The 22,838-nt window shown below is 46.4% G+C and overlaps 1 protein-coding gene across 1 annotated transcript in view; it reads left to right on the forward strand.

The window, feature by feature from the left end:
* Positions 1-22,838, forward strand: part of LOC308670952 (transcription factor COE1-like) — a gene marked incomplete at both ends in the record, with an annotated part of 66,894 nt that overhangs the window by 19,063 nt on the left and 24,993 nt on the right. Inside the window, 5 exons of the mRNA XM_081332793.1 lie at positions 9,932-10,088; positions 11,816-11,879; positions 13,096-13,151; positions 19,693-19,766; positions 21,414-21,482. Of these exons, the coding sequence (XP_081188919.1) occupies positions 9,932-10,088; positions 11,816-11,879; positions 13,096-13,151; positions 19,693-19,766; positions 21,414-21,482 (420 nt within the window). The remainder of the gene's footprint in view (positions 1-9,931; positions 10,089-11,815; positions 11,880-13,095; positions 13,152-19,692; positions 19,767-21,413; positions 21,483-22,838) is intronic.

The raw sequence follows: 22,838 nt of genomic DNA on the forward strand, positions 1-22,838 counted from the left end.
CAGTTCAGGATGGCTTCCGTTTTCCGTAATACGAGATCTCCTGCCTGGATCAAACCAATAATTCTATCATCCCCTGCCAACGCAGTGGCTTGGAATCATGGGACTTGTAGTCAGGCAAAAGCTGGGGAAAGCTGGATCAGGGTGGTTGTGCTGTGTGATGGGAGAAGCTGCCTTTTTAGGGTCCTCCGTGATAGTTTCTGTCCAGGATGACCAGCACCGCAAACGGCTGTTCTAATCAGTTAGCAAAATCAGTTTCTTTTCTCTGAGGAGACCTGCCCCGTTATTAGTTTCCTTGTAATTCCTACTTGTTTTAGGAGGAAATGGTTCCTAAGTCTTCTTCCTTAGGAGAACACACACTGGCCCTAGAATTAGGTATTCCAGGGGAAATTGAGAGGTGATTCATCACTACTCCTCAAACTGTGAACAGGGACACATAAAAACTTGCTCTTCTCTCAGCTGGGTGGTTTTCTTGCAGATGTTTCATTGCCCTACTAGCTAACATCATTAGTGCTAGAAGGAGAGGGGTTTGCATAGAGGAGGAGGAGGAGGAGGACTGTGGGTCCTTGTTACTCTCTGAGCTTGGTTATTTTCGTAGACATTTGGCACATACCCAACGTGTCAATTCACTTCTGGTCCCCTTCTCTTCATTCATTAACATTCTGAAACTTCTCTGTGCAATATTGACCAAACCTTTCAAATACAGATAGTCCTCAACTTGCAACAGTTCGCTTAATGACCGCTCGAAGCACACTGCCACAGCACTAAGAAGGGTTGACTTCTGGCTGTTTTTCAGTTATGACCTTTGAAGCATCCCCACGGGCCACCTGATCGAAATTCAGAGGCTTGGCAACTGATTCATACTTACGGCGGTCGCAGCGTCCCAGGGCCCAGGTGATCCCCTTTTGTGACCTTCTGACAAGCAAAGTCAATGGGGAAAGCCAGATTCCTTTGACAACCGTGTTACTAACGTAACAACTGCAGCGGTTCACTTCAGAACGGTGGCAAGGAAGGTCGTAAAACGAGGCAAGACTCACTTAACCAACGTCTCACTTAACAATGTAAATGTTGGCCTCAGTTGTGGCCGTACGTCAAGGACTACTTGTAGCACGCAAGCCTATCTTAGATCCGTGCTTCTCCATCTCAGCAGCTTTAAGCTGGGTGACTTCAACTCCCAGGAGTTGAAGTCACCCAGCTTAAAGCTGCTGAGATGGAGAAACCCTGTTGTGGGTCAGCCCAGCTACAAAAAGAGATGGGCCAACACGTGTAACCACGATAACCATTTGCTTGGTTTGGCTGATCACCAACCAGGCCCCCGTCCAACATTCAACAAACTATGATTCACTTGGTCAAGTTTTTCGTCCAGTGTGTAAGGCTTCACGGCGATCTCCAGGCACAAAAGTTTAAATGCTTTTTTTGTTTAAATGTTAAGCCCAACGTCTGCAGATAAACTTAACAACAGCTCATTTAGTGACCATTCAAAGTTATAACGGCCCTGAAGAAAGTGACTGATGTCTGTTTTGCACGCTCACAAGTGTGGTCGTGTGGTTGAAATTCAGACACATGGCAACTGACTCATGTTTATGACGGCTGCAAGGTCCCTAGGTCCCGGGAATCCCCTTTTGCAAGCAAAGTCAATGGGGAAGCCAGATTTATTTATTTATTTATTATTTATTATTTAAATTTATATACCGCCCTATTCCCGTAGGACTCAGGGCGGTTTACAGGGAAAATTAAAATACATAGCATACAAAATTAAAATCAATTAAAACTATTAATTAAATTACAGTCCCTGAAATTAAACTAAAACCCAATTAAATTAAATTAAATTAAAACCCCTCAGTCTGGGCCAAACAGCTCGAAGAACCAGGTTTTCAAGTCCCGGCGAAATGAGCGAAGGTCGGGGGCAGTCCTGAGTTCCGTGGGAAGTTGGTTCCATTTGCACTAACAACGTTGTTACTTCAGTGATTTGCTTAACAACTGTGGCAAGAAATGGGGCAAAATTCACTGAACGACTGTCTCGTTTAGCAGCAGAAATTTCGGCCTCGATTGTGCTCGTAAGTCGAGGACTACCTGCATTGCCTCCACCGCTACCACCGTACTTTCCTTCTTTCTCTCTCTGGATTCTCGTTTCTTAGCTAAACAGATCTTGGAGAAAACAGTGGACGGAAAAGTTATTTCCTTAGGGAATTGCACCGTGAAAGAGGGAGTTTGCCTCACTTTTGTGTCTGCGTTGCAAATTGGGGAGAACCCTTGTTTTGCATTTTTAAAGAAAAAAAGACGGTCCTCTCTCTGTTTTCTCTGATTATTCTTCCTTTTCTGGATTGAAAGGCCAAACCAGCTCTTCCTGGCCCCGATCAGGGAGGACAGAAAGAGAGGAAAAAATCAGCCTCCCTAATAGATCAGCAATTTATTATCTTTAAAGCAATTTATTTTTGAGAACTGTTCAAGAAGTCTTACAGGGAAGCTGAAATGCCCCATTTGGAATACAGCTAATCCTCGACTTACGACTACAGGGTGAGCCCCAAATGTTTGTTTCTAAGCGAGACATTGGTTAAGTGAGTTTTGGCCCATTTTACGACCTTTCTTGCCACCGTTGTTAAATGAATCATTGCAGTGGTCAAGTGAATTGGGCTCTCCCATTGACTTGGCTTCTCCGAAGGTTGCAAAAGGGGGATCACGTGACCCTGAGACACTGCGACCGTCATAAATAGGAACCAGTCGCCCAGCATCTGAATTTTGATCATGTGACAATGGGGGAATGCTGCGATGGTCATGAGTGTGAAAGATGGTCATGAGTCACATTTTCCCCTGCCATTGAACAGTCACTAAATGAACTGTTGTAAATCGAGGACTACCTGTATTACATCCAGTTTTGGTCGCTGTGATATAAAGAAGATTTTTAGAGCAACAAACATGATTAGGGGGATGGAGAATATGAAGAATGGTTGCAGGAACTGGGTAGGTCTACTTCAGGGGTAGGCAACCTCGGCTCTTTTATGACTCGTGGACTTCAACTCCCAGAATTCCTGAGCCAGCATAGCTGGCTCAGGAATTCTGGGAGTTGAAGTCCACGAATCATAAAAGAGCCAAGATTGCTTACCCCTGGTCTAGTTTAATGAAAAGAAGGACTAGGGGGGGACAGGATAGCAGTCTTCCAACATTTAAGGGGCTGCCACAAAGAAGAGGGGGTGTCAGTCTGTTCTCCAAAGCAGGGCAAGAAGCAATTAATGGAAACTATTAGTTTATTAGAGAGAAGCAACCTGGAATTAAGGAGATATTTCCTGAAAGTGAGAACAATTAACCAGTGGAAAGGCTTCCCTCCAGAAGTTGTGGGTGCTCCATCATTGGAGGTTTTTAAGAAGAGATTGGACAACCATTTGCTTGGAATGGAATAGGGTCTCCTGCCTGAGCAGGGGGTTGGACTAGATGACCTCCATGGTCCCTTCCAACTCTGTTGTTCTGTTATTTCCTGACAGTGAGAATAATTAACCAGTGGAATGGCTTCCCTCCAGAAGTTGTGGGTGCTCCATCACTGAAGGTTTTTAAGAAGAGATTGGACAATCATTTTTCTGGAATGGTATAGGGTATTCTGCTTGTGCAGGGGGTTGGACTAGGTGACCTCCATGGTCCCTTCCAACCCAGTTTTCTATTTTCTTGAATAAGCCTTCACCTTGTGTTCTCCAAAGCACCTGAAGGCAAGAAAAGAAGCAACAGATGGAAACTAATCAAGGAGAGAAACAATCTGGAATTAAGGAGAAATTTCCTGACATTGAGAACAATTAACTAGTGGAACAAGTTTGTGGGTTGCTCCAACCCTGGAGTTTTTCAAAAAGAGACTGAACAGCTGTCAGGGAATTGCACAGCAGCTGTCCAAATGAAGTCAGGCATAGACGCTGACATGAACTTGTAGTTTTCTATAAATGAATATATTTAACATCTTTATTTATATCAGTCAAGTCAGGCCAACGGGAGCATCATGAGGTAAAATCAACACAGGAACATCATCATGAGGTAAATCGCAGAGCACACACAAAGAAAAAGGCGGGAAACGCGGAAACACCCCCTTTTACCCACAGCAGCCAATCACAGAACAGATTGCCTCATGCAGGAGCCACCTCTCTCTCTGTCTCCAACCAATCAACTACAACTGTGTATTCTGCCTCATTGTATCTCGACTCTTCCAGCTACTAAATTAAAATATCTTAGCAACAACCATTTGTTTGAAATTGTATAGGGCTTCCTGCTTGAGCAGGGGGTTGGACTAGATGACCTCCAAGGTCCCATCCAACTCTGTTATTGCTATTCTGTTATTATTCTGTCATTCTGAAATGCGTATCTGGAAGTTTGGGTAGTTTCCCCCCCAAAAAAAAGAATGAAAAGCAATTTTCAGTTCATATCAAAGTGCAGAATACCTTAATGCATAAAAATGAGGGCCAGGGGAAGAATTCCTGGTTGATTAATCATCACCCTTTTAACTGATTGACTTAATTTGAATACATTTTCATAACTGCCTCTACCTCTGCAGCTCGGTTTGGACTGAAAAAAGAATATGGGGTTTGATCTTTGGCAAGTGAGATGGTTTAGGAGGTTCTCCTGCTTGAGCAGGGGGCTGGACTAGAAGACCTCGAAGGCCCCTATTTCCGCTCTTAAGTGTTTTTGGCACAGGAATTGGTGGTGAAGTCGGCGCAGTTGGTTCTTGGACCGTTGCAACTCAAAGGGGCTTTTTAAGGTTGCCATCCATTTGGTGGTTACAGGATGCGCTTCCTGGATTCCACGGGCTGAAGATGGCTTAGATCAGGGGTAGGCAACCTTGGCTCTTTTATGACTCATGGACTTCAACTCCCAGAATTCCTGAGCCAGCCATGCTGGCTCAGGAATTCTGGGAGTTGAAGTCCACGAGTCATAAAAGAGCCAAGGTTGCCGACCCCTGGCTTAGATGGTCTTGAATGATTCTTCGCTGATCCACTGTCTCCCGTCAATATAATGAGGTTGGTTCCCATGACTGGTATCTGTTGAGCTTCAGGGTTTGGTGATTGTGGTTTGAACAACCACTGGCAAGGTGGTCTGGAGTAATAGAAGAGAATATCCATAGTTCAGGGTTGGACTGTGGGGTCCAACAACTCTAGGCTTGGTTGGTTTTGATGGCCATCACCAACTCCTACAAGGGAACATCCTTCTGAATGGACCTGACCTCTTCTGGAGAGACCAAACGTCTGGGAGAGACTATCCGGTCTGGAAAATTTCTTTCTAGCCCCCTGGAAGACCTCAGTCCGACCCCAAAACTGGACACCAGAGAAAACCTTGGTGGACTTTTGCACAGTGGTGGAGGACAAATGGAGGAGGAGGAGGAGGAGGAAGAGGAGGAGGAGGAGGAGGAGGAGGAGGAGGAGAGCTGTGGAGTCCTTGATGCTCTCTGAGCTGGGTAGTTTTCTTGCAGACGTTTCATGACCCAACTAGGGAACATCATCAGAGCTAGAAGGGAGGGGGGTTTGGGAATGAGAGGAGGAGGAGGAGGAGGAGGAGGAGGAGGAGGAGGAAGAGGAGGAGGAGGAGGAGAAGGACAGCTGTGGAGTCCTTGATGCTCTCTGAGCTGGGTGGTTTTCTTGCAGATGTTTCATGACCCAACTAGGGAACATCATCAGAGCTAGAAGGGAGGGGGGTTTGGGAATGAGAGGAGGAGGAAGAGGAGGAGGAGGAGGAGAAGGACAGCTGTGGAGTCCTTGATGCTCTCTGAGCTGGGTGGTTTTCTTGCAGACGTTTCATGACCCAACTAGGGAACATCATCAGAGCTAGAAGGGAGGGGGGTTTGGGAATGAGAGGAGGAGGAGGAGGAGGAGGAGGAGGAGGAGGAGGAAGAGGAGGAGGAGGAGGAGAAGGACAGCTGTGGAGTCCTTGATGCTCTCTGAGCTGGGTGGTTTTCTTGCAGACGTTTCATGACCCAACTAGGGAACATCATCAGTGCCAGAAGGGAGTGGGGTTTGCAGAGAGGAGGAGGAGGACTGTGGGTTCCTCGGCGCTCTCTGAGTTTGTTTGTTTTCTTGCAGACATTTTACTACGCAATTAGGCAACTTCATCAGTGCTAGAAGGGAGTAAGGTTTGTTCTCTGTATATATGCTAGTGGTTTGCCCCGTCAATGATGGCGGGAGTGTTCTTGGTAGTTCCTTGGTCAGTGATTATCAGGTCCTTGCCAATAATCAACACCAACTGTGTGGTCCTTGGTGCCCTTTGAGCCGGCTTGTTTTCTTGCAGACATCTCATTACCAAACTAGGTAACATCATCAGTGGTACCTCACCCTCCCTTCTTAGCACTGACTTTGGAAGTTGTCCACCCATCTTAAAATTCTTGAGGTTGACAGCTGGAGATTTCACACATTTTCCCTTCTGCCTTCAAAATTCCTTTGAATAATCTACAAATAATAATAATAATAATAATAATAATAATAATAATAATAATAATAATAATAATAATAATAATAATAAATAATAATAATAAATAGGAACTGCTTACATCCTGCAACGATATGTGTAATACCATCAAATATCCACATCTGCCTATCCCTGGTCCTTGGTAAGGACTTGATAGGTAGACAAAAATGGCAAATCCAGTCTGAACATCTGGCTGACTGTGCGATGATCAATAATAATAATAATGTTGGAAGGGACCTTGGAGGTCATCTAGTTCAACCCCCTGCTCAGGCAGGAAACCCTATACCATTCCAGACTAATGGTTGTCCAATCTCTTCTTGGAAACCTCCAGTGTTGGAGCATTCACAGCTTCTTGAGGCAGGTGGTTCCACTGGTTAATTGTCCTCACTGTCAGGAAGTTTCTCCTTAATTCTAGGTTGCTTCTCTCCTTGATCAGTTTCCATCCGTTGTTTCTTGTCCTGCCTTCTGGTGCTTTGGAGAATAGCTTGACTGTCTCTTCTTTGGGGCAGCCCCTGAGATACTGGAAGGCTGCTACCCTGTCACCCCTCGTCCTTCTCTTCATTAAACTAGGCATACCCAATTCCAGCAACCGTTCCTTATATCTTTTAGCCTCCAGTCCCCTGATCATCTTTGTTGCTCTTCTCTGCACTCTTTCCAGAGGTTCAACATCTTTTTTTACATGGTGGTGACCAAAACTGGACACTGTATTCCAGGTGCTGCCTTACCAAGGCAGGTCAAGGCAGGTCAGGTCAAGGGGGAAGCCAGATTCATTTAACAACCGTGTTACCAACGTAACAAACACAATGATTCACTTAACAACTGTTGCAAGAAAAGTTGTAAAATGGGGCAACAGTCACTTAGCAACATAAATGTTGGGCTCAATTGTCGTAAGTTGAGGATTACCTGTATCAGGCCCTAATTGGGTTTTGGATCAATCCAGACAGCTGTTTCTTGTCTCTTTCAGGTTTCCTTTAATCTCCTAAATTTTCTCCTTCGTTTATTTTTATTTTTCTTCCTCCAGCCCTCTTATTTCTCACAGATGGGTTTGGCAGAGTGGCATTATACTTTAATTACCCAAATAAATGAAACCAGTGCAGTAAATTTCCTTTGTACCTAACATTACTCGTTTTTCCAAGTTCCAAAGCAGCTGAAACTCCTGCTTCCCCCCCCCCCCACACACACACACAGACACACTTTCTGTACACGTCCAGGTGCCTAAAGTGTTGGTTATAGTTCCCAGGAGTTTCAAGTATTTGTTATCTGGATTGTAATACTCACAGTGGGCATTTTCCAGCTAGGGCAGAGATTATTGTATCGCCAAAATGTGCTTTTTTTTGGCAGAAAATCTGCAGTTCCAGACTTGACAAATACAGAGGCAGGCCTAAAAATATGTAGATAGTTCTGGACTTTCAACAGCTCCTTTAGTGGCTGTTCAAAGTTACAAGGGCGCTGGAAATTCACTGACTTATGACCATTTTTCACACTTACAACCGGTGCAGTTTCCCCATGGTTGTGTGATCACGGTTGCACTATCACATGATCCCCTTTTGCAGGGGTCTTCAAACTTGGCCCTTTTATGACTTGTGGACTTCGACTCCCAGAATTCCTCAGCCAGGCCTGGCTGAGGAATTCTGGGAGTCGAAGTCCACAAGTCATAAAAGGGCCAAGTTTGAAGACCCCTGCCTTTTTGTGATTTCTGACAAGCAAAGTCAATGGGGAAGCCAGAGTCACTTAATCATGTTAGTAATCATGTTACTAACTTCACAACTGCAGGGATCCATGTAACAACCGTGGCAGGAAAGGCTGTAAAACGGGGGGGGGGAACACATTTACCAACACAAATTTTGGCTTCAGTTGTGGTTGAAGTCAAGGGCTACCTGTAGATGAAGTTTCACATGGAAGGAGAACGCGAGGAACGTCTCCTCGTTGGACTTCCCAGGGCCAGTTGTTAGATGTTGTGTGAATTTTGCCCTCTGCTTCTAAAGGAAGGCACAAAGTTGTGCACCCAAAAGGATGCCGTTGAGAAGAATGCAACGTGGTGTGCAGATAAGAAAACTGGATTTTTTTTGCAAGTGACTATCTGGGAACTCTCAGAGGGAGGCTGTCCACAAAGCAGAAAAAAAGGGGCGATGGGACAAATTTCCTGCCCTGAAGTTCTTTAGATGTTCTGGATTGAAATTCTCAAAGCTCCAAGGTGAAACCTTTGGAGCTGCGGAGTTCTTGTTGTTCGCTGAGCTTGGTTGTTTTCTTGCAAACATTTCATGACCTGATTGGGTAACATGGACAAGCTCCATTATGGTCGTATGTCGAGGACTACCTGTAGAAGAAAATAGACTAGGACAGAGGTCCTCAACCTTTTGGGCATCACCAGGGACCGGTTCCATGGAGAGAGGTTTTTCTGAGGACCGGAGGGTGCGTGGTTTTGTGTGCTGCCTGCATCTCACGGATGGGGTTTTGCTTGTTTGTGCGGCCCGGTTCTGGGTGTTGGGGACCCCTGGACTAAGAGACCTCCAAGGTCCCTTCCAACTGTTAGTCTGCTATTCCACTATTCTGCTATTCTGTTATTCTGTTAATCTGTTACTCTGCTAATCTGTTATTCTGTTACTCTGCTAATCTGTTATTCTGTTACTCTACTATTCTGTTACTCTGCTAATCTGTTATTCTGTTACTCTACTATTCTGCTATTCTGTTACTCTGCTAATCTGTTATTCTGTTACTCTACTATTCTGCTATTCTGTTACTCTGCTAATCTGTTATTCTGTTACTCTACTATTCTGCTATTCTGTTACTCAGCTAATCTGTTATTCTGTTACTCTACTATTCTGCTATTCTGTTACTCTGCTAATCTGTTATTCTGTTACTCTGCTAATCGGTTATTCTGTTACTCTGCTATTCTGTTACTCTGCTAATTGGTTATTCTGTTACTCTACTATTCTGCTATTCTGTTACTCTGCTAATCTGTTATTCTGTTACTCTACTATTCTGCTATTCTGTTACTCTGCTAATCTGTTATTCTGTTACTCTACTATTCTGCTATTCTGTTACTCTGCTAATCTGTTATTCTGTTACTCTACTATTCTGCTATTCTGTTACTCAGCTAATCTGTTATTCTGTTACTCTACTATTCTGCTGTTCTGTTACTCTGCTAATCTGTTAATTCTGTTATTCTACTATTCTGCTATTCTGTTACTCTGCTAATCTGTTATTCTGTTACTCTACTATTCTGCTATTCTGTTACTCTGCTAATCGGTTATTCTGTTACTCTACTATTCTGCTATTCTGTTACTCTGCTAATTGGTTATTCTGTTATTCTACTATTCTGCTATTCTGTTACTCTGTTAATCTGTTATTGTTACTCCTCTGTTATTCTGCTATTCTGTTAACGCTGTTTTCTGTTATTTGTTATTCTGCTTTTTGGCCTTCAAAGGGAGGCTGAGCTCAGCCCCTGAAAACGTTTGGGATTACAGCCACTTAAAGACCCCCTTCTCCTTTCTCTCCCTCCCAGTGGCATTGGGCTGGCTCGGGCCCACTTTGAAAAACAGCCCCCATCCAACCTCAGGAAATCCAACTTTTTCCACTTTGTGCTTGCCATATATGACCGTCACGGACAGCCAGTGGAGATCGAGAGGACCTCTTTCATCGACTTCGTGGAGAAGGACAGAGTAAGGTCCAAACTCATATGTGGTTCTTTCAAACCTCTCCCCAAACGCACACAGGCGCAGAGGAAATAGTCAGGGTAGAATATCCCCAAAGCTTTCCAGTTGCAGTTATTTTGATATATTTTTTCCCCTCCCCTGCAGCCATCAGAATCCAGCAGAGCTAGACGGTTGCTGGAGTAATATTGAAAATATCCTCGATGGCTCCTTGAGCGCCTTTGTCATTCACAGATTTATTTTGTTATTGAACATTTGTAGGGGGGAAAAAAACATAATCCGCAGGAGACACAGCAGATAAAAGAAAGAAAAGAACCAGGATTAAGTGGCAAGTGGAAACACCCAAGAATCTAAAATAGCATCAAGGGAAATTTGCTGCAACATATCCTTGTAACTTATGGCATTATGAACAATATCTATCTTTGAAAAAGAGAAGGGAAATCCCTCTTATTAAGCCTTCACCTAAAACCACCAGGTTAATCCTTTTAATAAATTTTATCAGGTGTCCTTCCAAGATATAAATACAAATAAACCCAAATGTTAGAAAACCAAAGAAAGTGCAAGGGGTGGCTCCTGACCTTTTTCAGTGCAGTAAAATACAAAAAAATCCCCACAACCTCAACATTTTGCTTTACACTCCACAGTGTTTCAGGTCGTTCCTATAATAACAAAACCATTTTAATCATCAAAATCCAGCTTTCCATTTTTCCCCCCCAGTTTCTGGCAAAAAGTCCAGAAACAATTTCCAAGTAGAAACAAACCTCGATAAATTCTCTTAGATTAAAACGGCCCTTTTCTCTGCCCACCTTGTCAAGTTACCTGCTTAGCGCAGTGTGAATGGCTCCTTAAAACTGGTTGACTACGATATGTCCAATCCACGCTAGAAATCTAATTTTCCATACTACAATTAAAGGGTAGTGTTTGGGCAAAGACCCTGATCTAATAAGGGTGATGTGTATTGGGCACTGAGTGTGTAGTTGGGGGGGGGGGTGCCATCTAGATTTTCACACACACACACATGCAAACAGAGGGAGAAGGAGAAAGAAAGAAAGAAAGAAAGAAAGAAAGAAAGAAAGAAAGAAAGAAAGAAAGAGAGAGAGAGAGAGAGAGAAAGAAAGAAAGAAAGAAAGAAAGAAAGAAAGAAAGGAAGGAAGGAAGGAAGGAAGGAAGGAAGGAAGGAAGGAAGGAAGGAAGGAAGAAAAAGAAAGAAAGAAAGAAAGAAAGAAAGAAAGAAAGAAAGAAAGAAAGAAAGAAAGAAAGAAAGAAAGAGAAAGAAAGAAAGAGGAAGGAGGGAGGGAGGGAAGGAAGGAAGGAAGGAAGGAAGGAAGGAAGGAAGGAAAGGAAAAGAAAAAAGAGAAAAAGGGAGGGAAAGAGAGACAGAAAGAGAAAGAGAGGAGGGGGCTGAGGAATGAGTCAATCTGGACAGGATGTCAAGGCAGAAAAGAGGGATGGTTGCACCCCAGGATAATTTCAGCAAGATGCACTTTCAGACGGTTGGCTTCTCTGCCTCTCCTTCCTAAACTCCCTATCTTGACCTAAGGAAGATCGGGGATTTCCCCGAGACTCAGAAAGCAAGAGGCAATCCCAGTTTATCCACTCCCTTTCCACTTTGTTGTAACTCCAAAGAAACGTGTCTCCCACTTGCCCGCCATTCCTGGTGGAACGTGCCTTGGAGGAACACCAGGTTGAAAAATCTCCACCGTGCGCCTTTTTTTTCTTTCCATTCCTCCTGACAGGAGCAGAACGGGGAGAAAACCAACAACGGCATTCACTATCGGCTGCAGCTGCTGTACAGTAACGGTAAGGACCCCCAACAACCGGGGCTGCGGTGAAGCCCTGCTGCCTTTGGTGAAGGCGGAAGCTGCTGAGATACGTTGGCTCACGCAACTTTTGGGTTGAGCCTTCACCTGCAGTTGACTAGACAAGAGAGGCTTCAGGCTTCAGAAGCTTGCAAGGTATGTTTGCAAGCAGATGAGGAGAGGACAAACCCCCCACCTCACACACACACACACACACACACACACACACACACCTCACCCCAACTCGGAGGTCTGCATTTGGAGTCTCCTCTTTTAACCACACTCTGGGCTTCTTGCAAATTGGAAGCAAAGCCGGTCTAAAGCATTTGTAAGAAACCGTTCCTGCCTTGTGAAAGAGTGGCTAAGTTTGAATCACACGGGTAGGCAACCTGGGCTCTTTTATGACTCGTGGACTTCAACTCCCAGAATTCCTGAGTCAGCTATGCTGAGGGGAAAGGGAGAGGTTTCCAAACTGAGCCATGCTGGCTCAGGAATTCTGGGAGTTGAAGTCCACGAGTCATAAAAGAGCCAAGCCTGTCTACCCCTGGCCTAGGCTGCTTTATGACTTGTGGACTTCAACTCCCAGAATTCCTGAGCCAGCCTGGCTCAGCTTGGAAACCTCTCCCTTTCCCCTCAGTGTGGCTGGCTGAGGAATTCTGGGAGTTGAAGTCCACGAGTCATGAAGGGGGCCATAGTTCCCCCACGCTGGGTCAGGAATTCTGGGAGTTGCAAGTCCTCGAGTCATAAAAGAGCCAAGGTTGCCTACCCCTGGCCTAGGCCTAGGCCGCTTTATGACTCGTGGACTTCAACTCCCAGAATTCCTGAGTCAGCTATGCTGAGGGGAAAGGGAGAGGTTTCCAAGCTGAGCCATGCTGGCTGAGGAATTCTGGGAGTTGAAGTGTACAAGTCATGAAGGGAGCCATAGTTCCCCCATGCTAGCTGAGGAATTCTGGGAGTTGAAGTCCACAAGTCATAAAAGAGCCAAGGCGGCCTACTCCTGGTACTATAGACCCAGGCTAGGGAGACAGATGGTTAAACATTGTGGAGACTCTACGAGGCAACTTAATAATCTTGTGAGCGTAAAAAAACAAGGGATGGTTATATTGAGCTCCTATGCTGTGGTTCTCAATCTTGGCAACTTGAAGAGAGGTGGGCTCCTAACTCCCAGAATTCCCCAGCCTGTTCTGAACATTCTCCAAACTTTGCTTTTTCCACAGGGCTTCGAACCGAGCAAGATCTCTACGTACGACTCATTGATTCCATGTCCAAGCAGGTAACCACGCCCTGTGCTTGGGGTACGATGGGGAAGCGCCCTTACCTTTTTTCGGCTGTGCTTAAGAGGGTCAGAGCTGACATTTCTGGGATTCAGAACAAGCAGACCCCTGCCCCCCGCCCGTTGCAAGGTCCTCCAAAGGATGCTGGGAATTGTAGTTTGGAGGAAGTTGCAATGAAGGGCCTCTTTTCACACAGAGAAACGGCTTTCCTACCTTCTGGACCCTACAGGCAGTCGGTGGCTTATGAACATAGTTGAGCCCAACGTTCCCGTTGCCAAGCAAGGTTAAGTGAGTCCTGCCCCATTTTACGACCTTTTGGGCACCGTTATCAAGGGAATCCCCAGTCGCATCTCAGGTCTGAACTGTGGGATCATAGGTGCCCTCTGAGCTTGGTGGTGTTTGGGCAGATGTTTCATTACTTCACTAGATAACATCAGTGCTAGAAGGGTAATTTGTATGGAGGAGAAGGAGGAAGGACTGTGGGGTCCTTGGTGGTCTCTGAGCTTGGTGGTTTTCTTGCAGATGTTTTATTACCTGACTAGAGAACCTTAAAGGGACGCGGTGGCTCAGTGGGTTAGGACGCTGAGCTTGTCGATCGGAAGGTCGGCAGTTTGGCAGGTCGAATCCCAAGTGCCGCGTAGCAGAGTGAGCGCCTGTTACTCGTCCCAGCTTCTGCCAACCTAGCAGTTCGAAAGCACGTAAAAATGCAAGTAGAAAAATAGGGACCACTCCGGTGGGAAGGTAACAGCATTCCGTGCGCCTTTGGCGTCCAGTCATGCCGGCCACATGACCACGGAGACGTCCTGGGACAAGCGCTGGCTCTTCGGCTTTGAAACGGAGATGAGCACCGGCCCCTAGAGTCGGAAACGACTAGCACGCATGTGCGGGGGAACCTTTACCTTTTTTAGAGAACCTTGTCCGTGCTAGCTAGAAGGGTTTGCTCTTCGTTTATACTAGTGATTTTCCCTTTCAGCCTAGCACTGATGATGTTACTTAGTTGGCTAATTGAAATGTCTGCAAGAAAACAATCTCAGAGACCACCACAGACCCCTACTGCTATGCTGAGTCATCCCAATGCATTGTTTCTCAACCTTGGCCCCTTGAAGATGGGTAGACTACGGGCTGGGGAATTCTGGGAGTTGAATGAATGAACCTTTATTGTCAAAGTACAACCATGTGTACATTGAAATTAGCTGAGCCTCCCTTCGTGCTCCCACCCCGCAACTCACAGTGACAACAAACCTCCATCTTATTACACCACGTGAACTGATTGCACCACACACCGGCCTCGCAAGTCAATTCTGCATAAAGTTTATAAAAGTTATTTCCCGTTCAAAAGCCTAACAGCCCACGGATAGAAGCTGTTTTTCAGCCTGTTGGTACGGCTGGCTATACTCCTATATCTCCTACCCGATGGTTGGAGAGTAAAGAGATACCGTCCAGGGTGTGAGTCATCCCTGAGGATTTTCCTCACTCTTCCAAGGCAGCGGGCCCTGGTGAGGTCATCCAGTGGTGTCAGGGGACAGCCCACGATGTCTTGTGCTGTGCTCACCACCCTCTGTAATGCTTTCCTATCCGCAGCTCTCAGACCAGCATACCAAACCACAATACCATACAAGAGGACGCTCTCTATAGTAGACCGGTAAAAGAGGGTCATTAGCCGTTGTTCTACCCTGTACTTCCGCAAGACCCTGAGAAAGTGGAGTCTCTGTTGGGCCTTTCTGGCCACCTGAAGTCCACCCATCTTCAAAGGGCCAACATTGAGAAGCCTTGCCCTGTGTCTTCTCCTTCAATTCTCTCCTTGTCCCTTCACTGTCCGTTTCTTGCCTTCTCAACCGCCCAGCCAAGCAACAAATCTTAAATTGTGTTCTAGAGCAGGCGCGGAAAGTAAAAACAACCTCTTCTGAGGCTTAGTTAATTGCAAAGAAAGAGAAACACTTCGAGCAGGTGACTTAAGTGAGAAGCAGGAGTTTCAGTGAGTTAACTTAAGACCTCGTTGGATCCAACTTAGAATCAACCATTAAGGTCCAAAGCTAGTTGTAGGAAGACGACCGTGTTAGATTCTGATAGCCAAAGATCAGGAGCCTGGCAACTTCTGTAAACTTTTAAATCTTGCTTTTATTCAAAAAGGTTAAAATACAAAATCCAAAAAAGCAAAACAAAAGCAGACAAGAGCATTAAAAAGAAAATTGTGAATTATGACCATTGCAGCATTCCCAGGGTCACGTGATTTACATTTGGATACTTGACAACTAACATTTATGACTGTTGCACTGTGCCAGGGTCACGTGATGACCTTTTGCAACCTTTCGACAAGCCAAAGTCAATGGGGAAGCCAGATTTACTTAAAAACTGTATTATTCATTTAAAAACTGCAGCCATTCCCTTAACAAATGTGGCCAGAAAAACAATAAAATGCGACAAAACCCACTTAACAAATGTCTCACTTAGCAACATAAATCTTGGGCTCAATTGTGGCCATAAACTGAGGACTACTTGTATATTGCAACACTAATCACGTCCCCCCAAAACAGGTCAAAAATTTATAAACTTCTACATCCATTTGCAACTCAATATGACCCATGATACGTTGCATATACGAAGGAAAAAATAAGTTAAAATTAATGACAAAGCAAAAATTCCAGGCTCTCGGTTAATTATCAGTTATTGTATTTTACTCATAGAAACTCCCCAATAGTTTATCTACTACAAATCATTGCAAACATTATCACTGATCCATCCAGGATTAAATCAAATCAAATGTCCCCATCAACCCAGGTTATGAAAAGACAGACCATTTCCCCAGTTCTCCCCAGAATTAGGCCTTTTGCTAAAATTTGCCGGCGGAGAAAAAGTGCAATTGGTCTCTGAGGTAAAAACATGTACCGGTAACCATTAGAATTTGCACGCTCTGAACAAGCTCGCTCTGGAGAACTCCCAGGGAATTAATTCTTGAAAATAATTGAAGATGCTTCATTAAGTTTCCATCTTATTAATCAACACCATTAAGTGGAGAGGTAGATTCCTGGCTGGGCGTTAAGAGCGCCTGGCCCAGATGGGACAGTGGGTGTTTAACACCTACTTTGCACCGAGGGGTGCCCAGCGCTGTTTTTTGAACCCTGGATTTTCTCCCAGAGGTCTGACTTTATGTAAAGGTAAAGGTTCCCCCGCACGTGCGTGCTAGTCGTTTCCGACTCTAGGGGCTGGTGCTCGTCTCCGTTTCAAAGCCGAAGAGCCAGCGCTTGTCCGAGGACGTCTCCGTGGTCATGTGGCCGGCATGACTAGACGCCAAAGGCGCACGGAATGCTGTGACCTTCCCACCGTAGTGGTCCCTATTTTTCTACTTGCATTTTGACATGCTTTCGAACTGCTAGGTTGGCAGAAGCTGGGACGCGTAACAGGCACTCACTCTGCTATGCGGCACTCGGGATTCGACCCGCCAAACTGCCGACCTTCTGATCGACAAGCTCAGTGTCCTAACCCACTGAGCCACCGCGTCCCTTTATGCTTGACCTTAAATGAAAAGAATCAACCTTTGCTAAAAAAAAAAATTACAGATCCCGGTCTGCACCTGGGAAATCCAGCTGTTTGCCCAAAGAGACATTGCCCAGCATTATTTGAATTAACTGGAACATACTGGTAGTCCTCCACTTACGACCACGATTTGAGCCCAAAGTTCTGTTGCTAAATGAGACAGCAGTTAAGTGAGTTTTGCTCCATCTTACAATCTCTCCTGCCACAGTTGTTAAGTGAAACACAGCCGTTGTGAAGTCAATAACACGGTTGTTAAGTGAATCTGGCTTGACCTTTGACTTTGCTTGCCAGAAGGTTGCAAAAGGGGATCGCGTGACACCCCCGGGACACTGCAAACCATCATAAATGTGGGTCAATTGCCAAGCATCTGAATTTTGATCCTGTGACCCTGGGGACGCTACAAAGGTTGTAAGTGTGAAAACCGATCATAAGCCGTGGTGGGATTCAGCTGGTTCGCACCAGTTTGGCAAAACCGGTAGCAAATTCTTTGTTGCCCAGGGCCAGAATGGACTTCCGGAAGCGGCATCCACACAGAGAACCAGTTGTTCGCGTATTTGAATCCCACCACTGATCGGTGCCGTTGTAACTTCAAATGGTCACTAAACAAGTGGGTGTAAGTCAAGAACTGGAATCCTGCATTCAGTTTTGGTCACCACAATGTAAAAAAGATGTTGAGACTCTTGAAAGAGTGCGGAGAAGAGCAACAAAGATGATTATGGAGTTCGAGGATAAAACAGACGAAGAACAGTTACAGGAATTGGGTAGGCCTAATGAGAAGAAAAAAAGGGACGCGGTGGCTCAGTGGGTTAGGACGCTGAGCTTGTCGATCAGAAGGTCGGCAGTTTGGCGGGTCGAATCCCGAGTGCCGCGTAGCAGAGTGAGCGCCTGTTACTCGTCCCAGCTTCTGCCAACCTAGCAGTTCGAAAGCACGTCAAAATGCAAGTAGAAAAATAGGGACCGCTACGTTGGGAAGGTAACAGCGTTCCGTGCGCCTTTGGCGTCTAGTCATGCCGGCCACATGACCACGGAGACATCCTCGGACAAGCGCTGGCTCTTCGGCTTTGAAACGGAGATGAGCACCAGCCCCCAGAGTCGGAAACGACCAGCACGCACGTGCGGGGGAACCTTTACCTTTAATGAGAAGAAGGATTGGGGGAGACATGATAGCAGTCTTCCAGTATTTGAGGGGCTCCTACAAAGGTGGGGGGGGTCAATTTTCCAAAGCACCAAAAGGAAAGACGAGAAAGAAGGGATGGAAACTAACCAAGGAGAGAAGCAACCTAGAACTAAGAAGGAATTTCCTAACGGCCAGAGCAATCAACCAATGGAACGACTTGCCACCAGAGGTTGTGTGTGCTCCATCCCTGGAGGCTTTCAAAAAGAGACTGGACAGCCATTTATCTGAAATGGGAGGTGGTCTCCTGCTCAAGCAGAGGATTGGACTAGAAGACCTCCAAGGTCCCTTCCAACTGTGTTATGCTGTGTTCTATGAATTGCACTCACAAGCTCAGCAACAGCCATTAGACACACACACACACACACACACACACACACACACACACGCAGCCACAATCTCATGGGACAGAACCAGGATTGGCCAGGGAGAACATTGGCTGCAGTATGCTGGACTTGGCTGAGCTTTCCAAGTCGTCTTCAAGGGCAGCCCCACCTAGAGGGAAGCGCAGTAATCCAGCCGCCTTGAACTTTGCTCCTGAATCGGCCTGTTTGCCACATCCGCTCAATACACTGAAGCCTCAAGCCGCCTCAAAGGTGGCATTTGCACAAGACACCTTATTTATATACCTCTCCCTTCTCCAGAAAAAACAAACCATGGTTAAAGTCAACCAAGCTTTGGCATTTGTGCAAAACACAGCTACCTTTTGAATCCCACTTCAACACGGCGGGTAAATACAGCCAGTGGACCAAGCCACCATTAACCGTCTCGGACTGCTCTCTCTTGAATCAAGGGTAACCTGGTTTTCATTTTAGAGCTGTAGTAAGCGCCCCGAGCTAGACTAAGGCTAGGTTTAGTTGGGACTGATGGGCCTTACAATGCTGTCTTCAGGGTTCTCTCTGCTGCAAGGCGGTTCCTGGAAGTTGACCACATGCAAGAAGACAAGCAGGAGGAGATGGTGGGTTCCTGCTTTGGAGAAGGGCCTGTAGACATCTACATGCAAGGGTGCCCATCAAGACCAGGACACTTGGAATCCTGCCTCCAGTTTTGGTCACCACGATGTAAAAAAGATGTTGAGACTCTGGAAAGAGTGCAGAGAAGAGCAACAAAGATGGTTATGGGACCGGAGGCTAAAACATACAGGAATTGGGTATGTCTACTTTAATGAAAAGAAGGACTAGGGTGGCATGATAGCAGTCTTCCAGTATCTCAGGGGCTGCCCCAAAGAAGAGGGAGTCAAGCTATTCTCCAAAGCACCCAAAGGCAGGACCAGAAGCGACGGATGGAAACTCATCAAGGAGAGAAGCAACCTGGAACTAAGGAGAAGTTTCCTGACTGTGAGAACAGTTGATCAATGGAATAACTTTGCCTCCAGGAGTTGTGAATGCTCCAATGCTGGAGACTTTAAAGAAGAGATTGGACAACCATTTGTCTGAAATGGTATAGGATTTCCTGCCTGAGCAGGGGGTTAGACTAGAAGACCTCCAAGTTCCCTTCCAGCTCTGTTCTGTTCTGTTCTTGGTCTTGAAGGGCACCTTGCATGTAGAGCTCTACATGGAGGTAACCATCACATTGTGTAATGGTGGACCTATTTCAGAAGCTGGCAGAGATCCAACTGTCCGGGACAGAAATATCTGACCTTTCCTGATGACCCAACAGAGATAGAGTCAGGGGTGCCCAGCAAGGGACAGAAGGATGGAAGGAAGGAGGCCTTCATGGTATTGATAGTTGACGTTCTGCACAGAATGACCAACTATGGTCTCCTGCAGGAGACCAGCAGGTCTGCAACTATCCGGGCACTTCCTAAAGTTGTGTCTCCTTCTTGATTGCAGGCCATCATCTACGAAGGTCAGGATAAGAACCCCGAGATGTGCCGGGTGTTGTTAACTCACGAGATCATGTGCAGGTAAGTCGTGGCTGGGCACGGCGGGCTGGCTGACATTCAAGGGGACCTCTGGGAGGCTTTGAAGCAGGACACTTTGGAGTGTGTAGGCGTAGACCATTACGCAGAGCACCAGAGGCAACAACCAGGATGATCTGGAGGTTGGAGTCGGTGGCTTAGAAGAAGGGGGATGTCTGCAGGGACAGGGTCAAAAAAGTCAAAATGGCAACCACAGCCATTTAGATTTCAGAAAGGGGGTTTGGCTGCCCACTGTTGGATTCAGGATGTAGGATTTGTCGGACGTTGGACCTGTGGCGCCAAAATTTGTCCAACATTCTGAACTAACAACAAGGGTGTCCCGAATTAATCCTTCAGGTCTAGTTTAAATCAGTCGTTCGTCCGTTCTTGTACACAAGGGCCTGGTTCATAGGGCCTTGGTGAAGTGGTTTAAATTAAGATTAATGAGGAGCATTTCAACCCTTAAAGCATTTTAGCGCGCGGCTGGCTGAGGAATTCTGGGAGTTGAGGTCCACAAGTCATCAAAGGGCCAGGTTTGAAGACCCCTGGCTTAAGTGGAATCACAGGACTCAGACTGGGCAGGCTGTGTGCGTATACGTTGCCTCTGTAGCTAAACTCACACCCAGGACCAGTCAGGAGTGGGGGACTGCCTCCTTCAGCAAATGCTGGGAGGTGGGTCCACTGGGTGTGTGTGAAGGTGAAGGAGCCACGCTCTCGACAGCCAGGCTCCCGAGTGACCTATTAATGCCTGCTTTGTTTACCCGCGCGCGTTTGCTCTTGGTGTTTTGCAAATTAGCACGGCTGCCTCGTTGCCAAGTTTCATGGCTAATTGATCTTCAGGAACCTTGCTAATGATCCCAGGGGCTAAGGGAATAGGTGGGGTGGCTCGGGACTTGTAGGAGCGACTCCGAGATGGCAAAATATTGTGGCTTCCACGCACGCCTTTGGTTTTGTTGTTTATGGAACGAGGGATGGAATTGCCGGTCCCCCAAGGGGAGTTGGGGGGAAGAATTTAGAGCTCTCGGCTGTTTATCAGATCAGAGATTAATTATATTTAATGTGAGGGATGGTACTTGCTCTAATGATTGAGAAAACAGTAATTGGGTAGGGATCTCGAAAAGTATGCCGTGCAAAGGCAAGGATGCTTAACACTGAGACAAGATCGGGTCATCTCTCTCCTTTGGAGAGGATAAATCCAGAAATCCATGTTCAACTAGCTGTGTTAGTGAGTTTTCATCTCTGGATTAACTACGTTTGGTATAGGATTTACTGCTTAAGCAGGGGTTGGACTAGAAGACCTCCAAGGTCCCTCCCAACTCTATTATTCCATTACATAGTTTCTTGCAAAACAGGATTCCCCGAGGGGAATGTAAGCCCTGTTCCCAGGTGTCCAAACTTAGCAACTGCTTCGGAGTACGAGTCCCTGTCTGCATCTCTTTAAAGCAGCTGCTTCTTTTCCCTGGATGAAACAGCTGCCCTCTATGAAAAGATGTGGTTGCTTTAAAAAGCTCAGGAATTCTGGGAGTTGAAGTCCACAAGTCATAAAAGAGCCAAGGTTCCCCACCCCTGCTTTAGATGTTCAGGGAAGATCATATACAATCCTGAGTTTCTCCTTTGGCCTGACTACCCCTCTGTTTTCTCCCAACCCGACAGCCGCTGCTGTGACAAGAAAAGTTGTGGCAACCGCAACGAGACCCCCTCCGATCCGGTCATCATTGACAGGTAAGAACAGTTCTGAATGTCCACATTGCAGTTGTCCTGGGATAGCCAGAACCTGTGAGCAGAACTAAACCCAGATTTGGTTGAAGGGTTAAGTCGTAGTAGCCTTGAGAGGGAGTCAAGGCCGGCCCTCGCGGTCTAACCAAATAACACTTATTGTTTGCAAGTTCTTTCTTTAGTTTGGTTAAGGCTAGAAAGCAGAAGTCCGTGAATTTTAGTCCCACCTTAGCCAAGAAAGCTGGCTGGAGGACTTTGGGCCAATCACCAGGAGACCAGGAACTCTAGTCCTGCCTTAACCACGAAAGCAAGCTAGCCGGCAGGGTGGACATTGAGCCGGTCACTCTCTCTCTCAGGCCAACCTAACTCATAGAGTTGGTTCTCTTGGTAAAAGAGGAAGAGGAACGTGTGTTGTATATGTTCGCCATTTCGAGTCATTTATAAAAAAAAATAATAAAGGTCTGATACAATAAACCAGACATGTCAAACACAAGGCCTGGGGGCCAGATCCGGCCCATGAAGTGGTTTCATGCGGCCCGCAAAGCCATCCTGGAAACAGGGAGGGAACGGCCCCCACTGCCTTGGCCCCGGCCCTGAGACCCTCCTTCTGCCAGAGACCCTCAGATCTGTCCCACTCCTTCCCAGGCCCCCATAGGCACCCTTGATGTGAATGATGTAGAGCTGGCCACGCCCACCCAGTAGGCCATACGCGCTCCAGCCACGCCCACCCAGTAGGCCACGCCCACCCAGGCCATACCCACCCAGGCCCCCTGAGGGCAACCGCAATGCTGATGCGGCCCTCAATGAAATTGAGTTTGACACCCCTGCAATAAACAAAGAAACAAATAATGGTCAAAGTTAAATTGGTACTGGATGTTGTGATTCAGGGTCAGCCTGTGGGTTCGGCAGTTGGGTCGGATGACTCAGAGGAGGAGGAGGGAGGTGTTGAAGACCTTGCTGAGGGGGTTGAAGATCTTGCTGATGAGAGCCCTCAGCCAGGCCCCTCCCACTTGGTCACCACGGAGACCCAGCTGTGTGAGCCTGACAGCGTGGATGAAGATGACCCACAGCTGGCCCTGTTCAAGGACGCCCGTCGCAGGAGGCAGTCAATTAGGAGCAAACAGAGGAAGGCAATGGGGCTTCTCGGAAGGAGGCAGAGAGAAGCCACGCCCTGAACCCTATATAAGGGGAATGTGTGGGGAGGGCTGGTTTGCTGAAGGCAACCGCTTGGATTGTTCCTGTTTCTTTAAGCTCCTGTTTCTTGGTTTGTCTTGTTCCGTTTGTTTTTGTAGTAATAAATTTGGCAGGTGTAATTCCAGCCTCTTGCCTTATTGTAAAAGGGGTTGTCCCTGCCTTTTCTGC

The sequence above is a fragment of the Vipera berus genome (assembly GCF_964194415.1).
Source record: "Vipera berus genome assembly, chromosome: 7".
In the NCBI taxonomy this organism is placed as follows: domain Eukaryota; kingdom Metazoa; phylum Chordata; class Lepidosauria; order Squamata; family Viperidae; genus Vipera; species Vipera berus.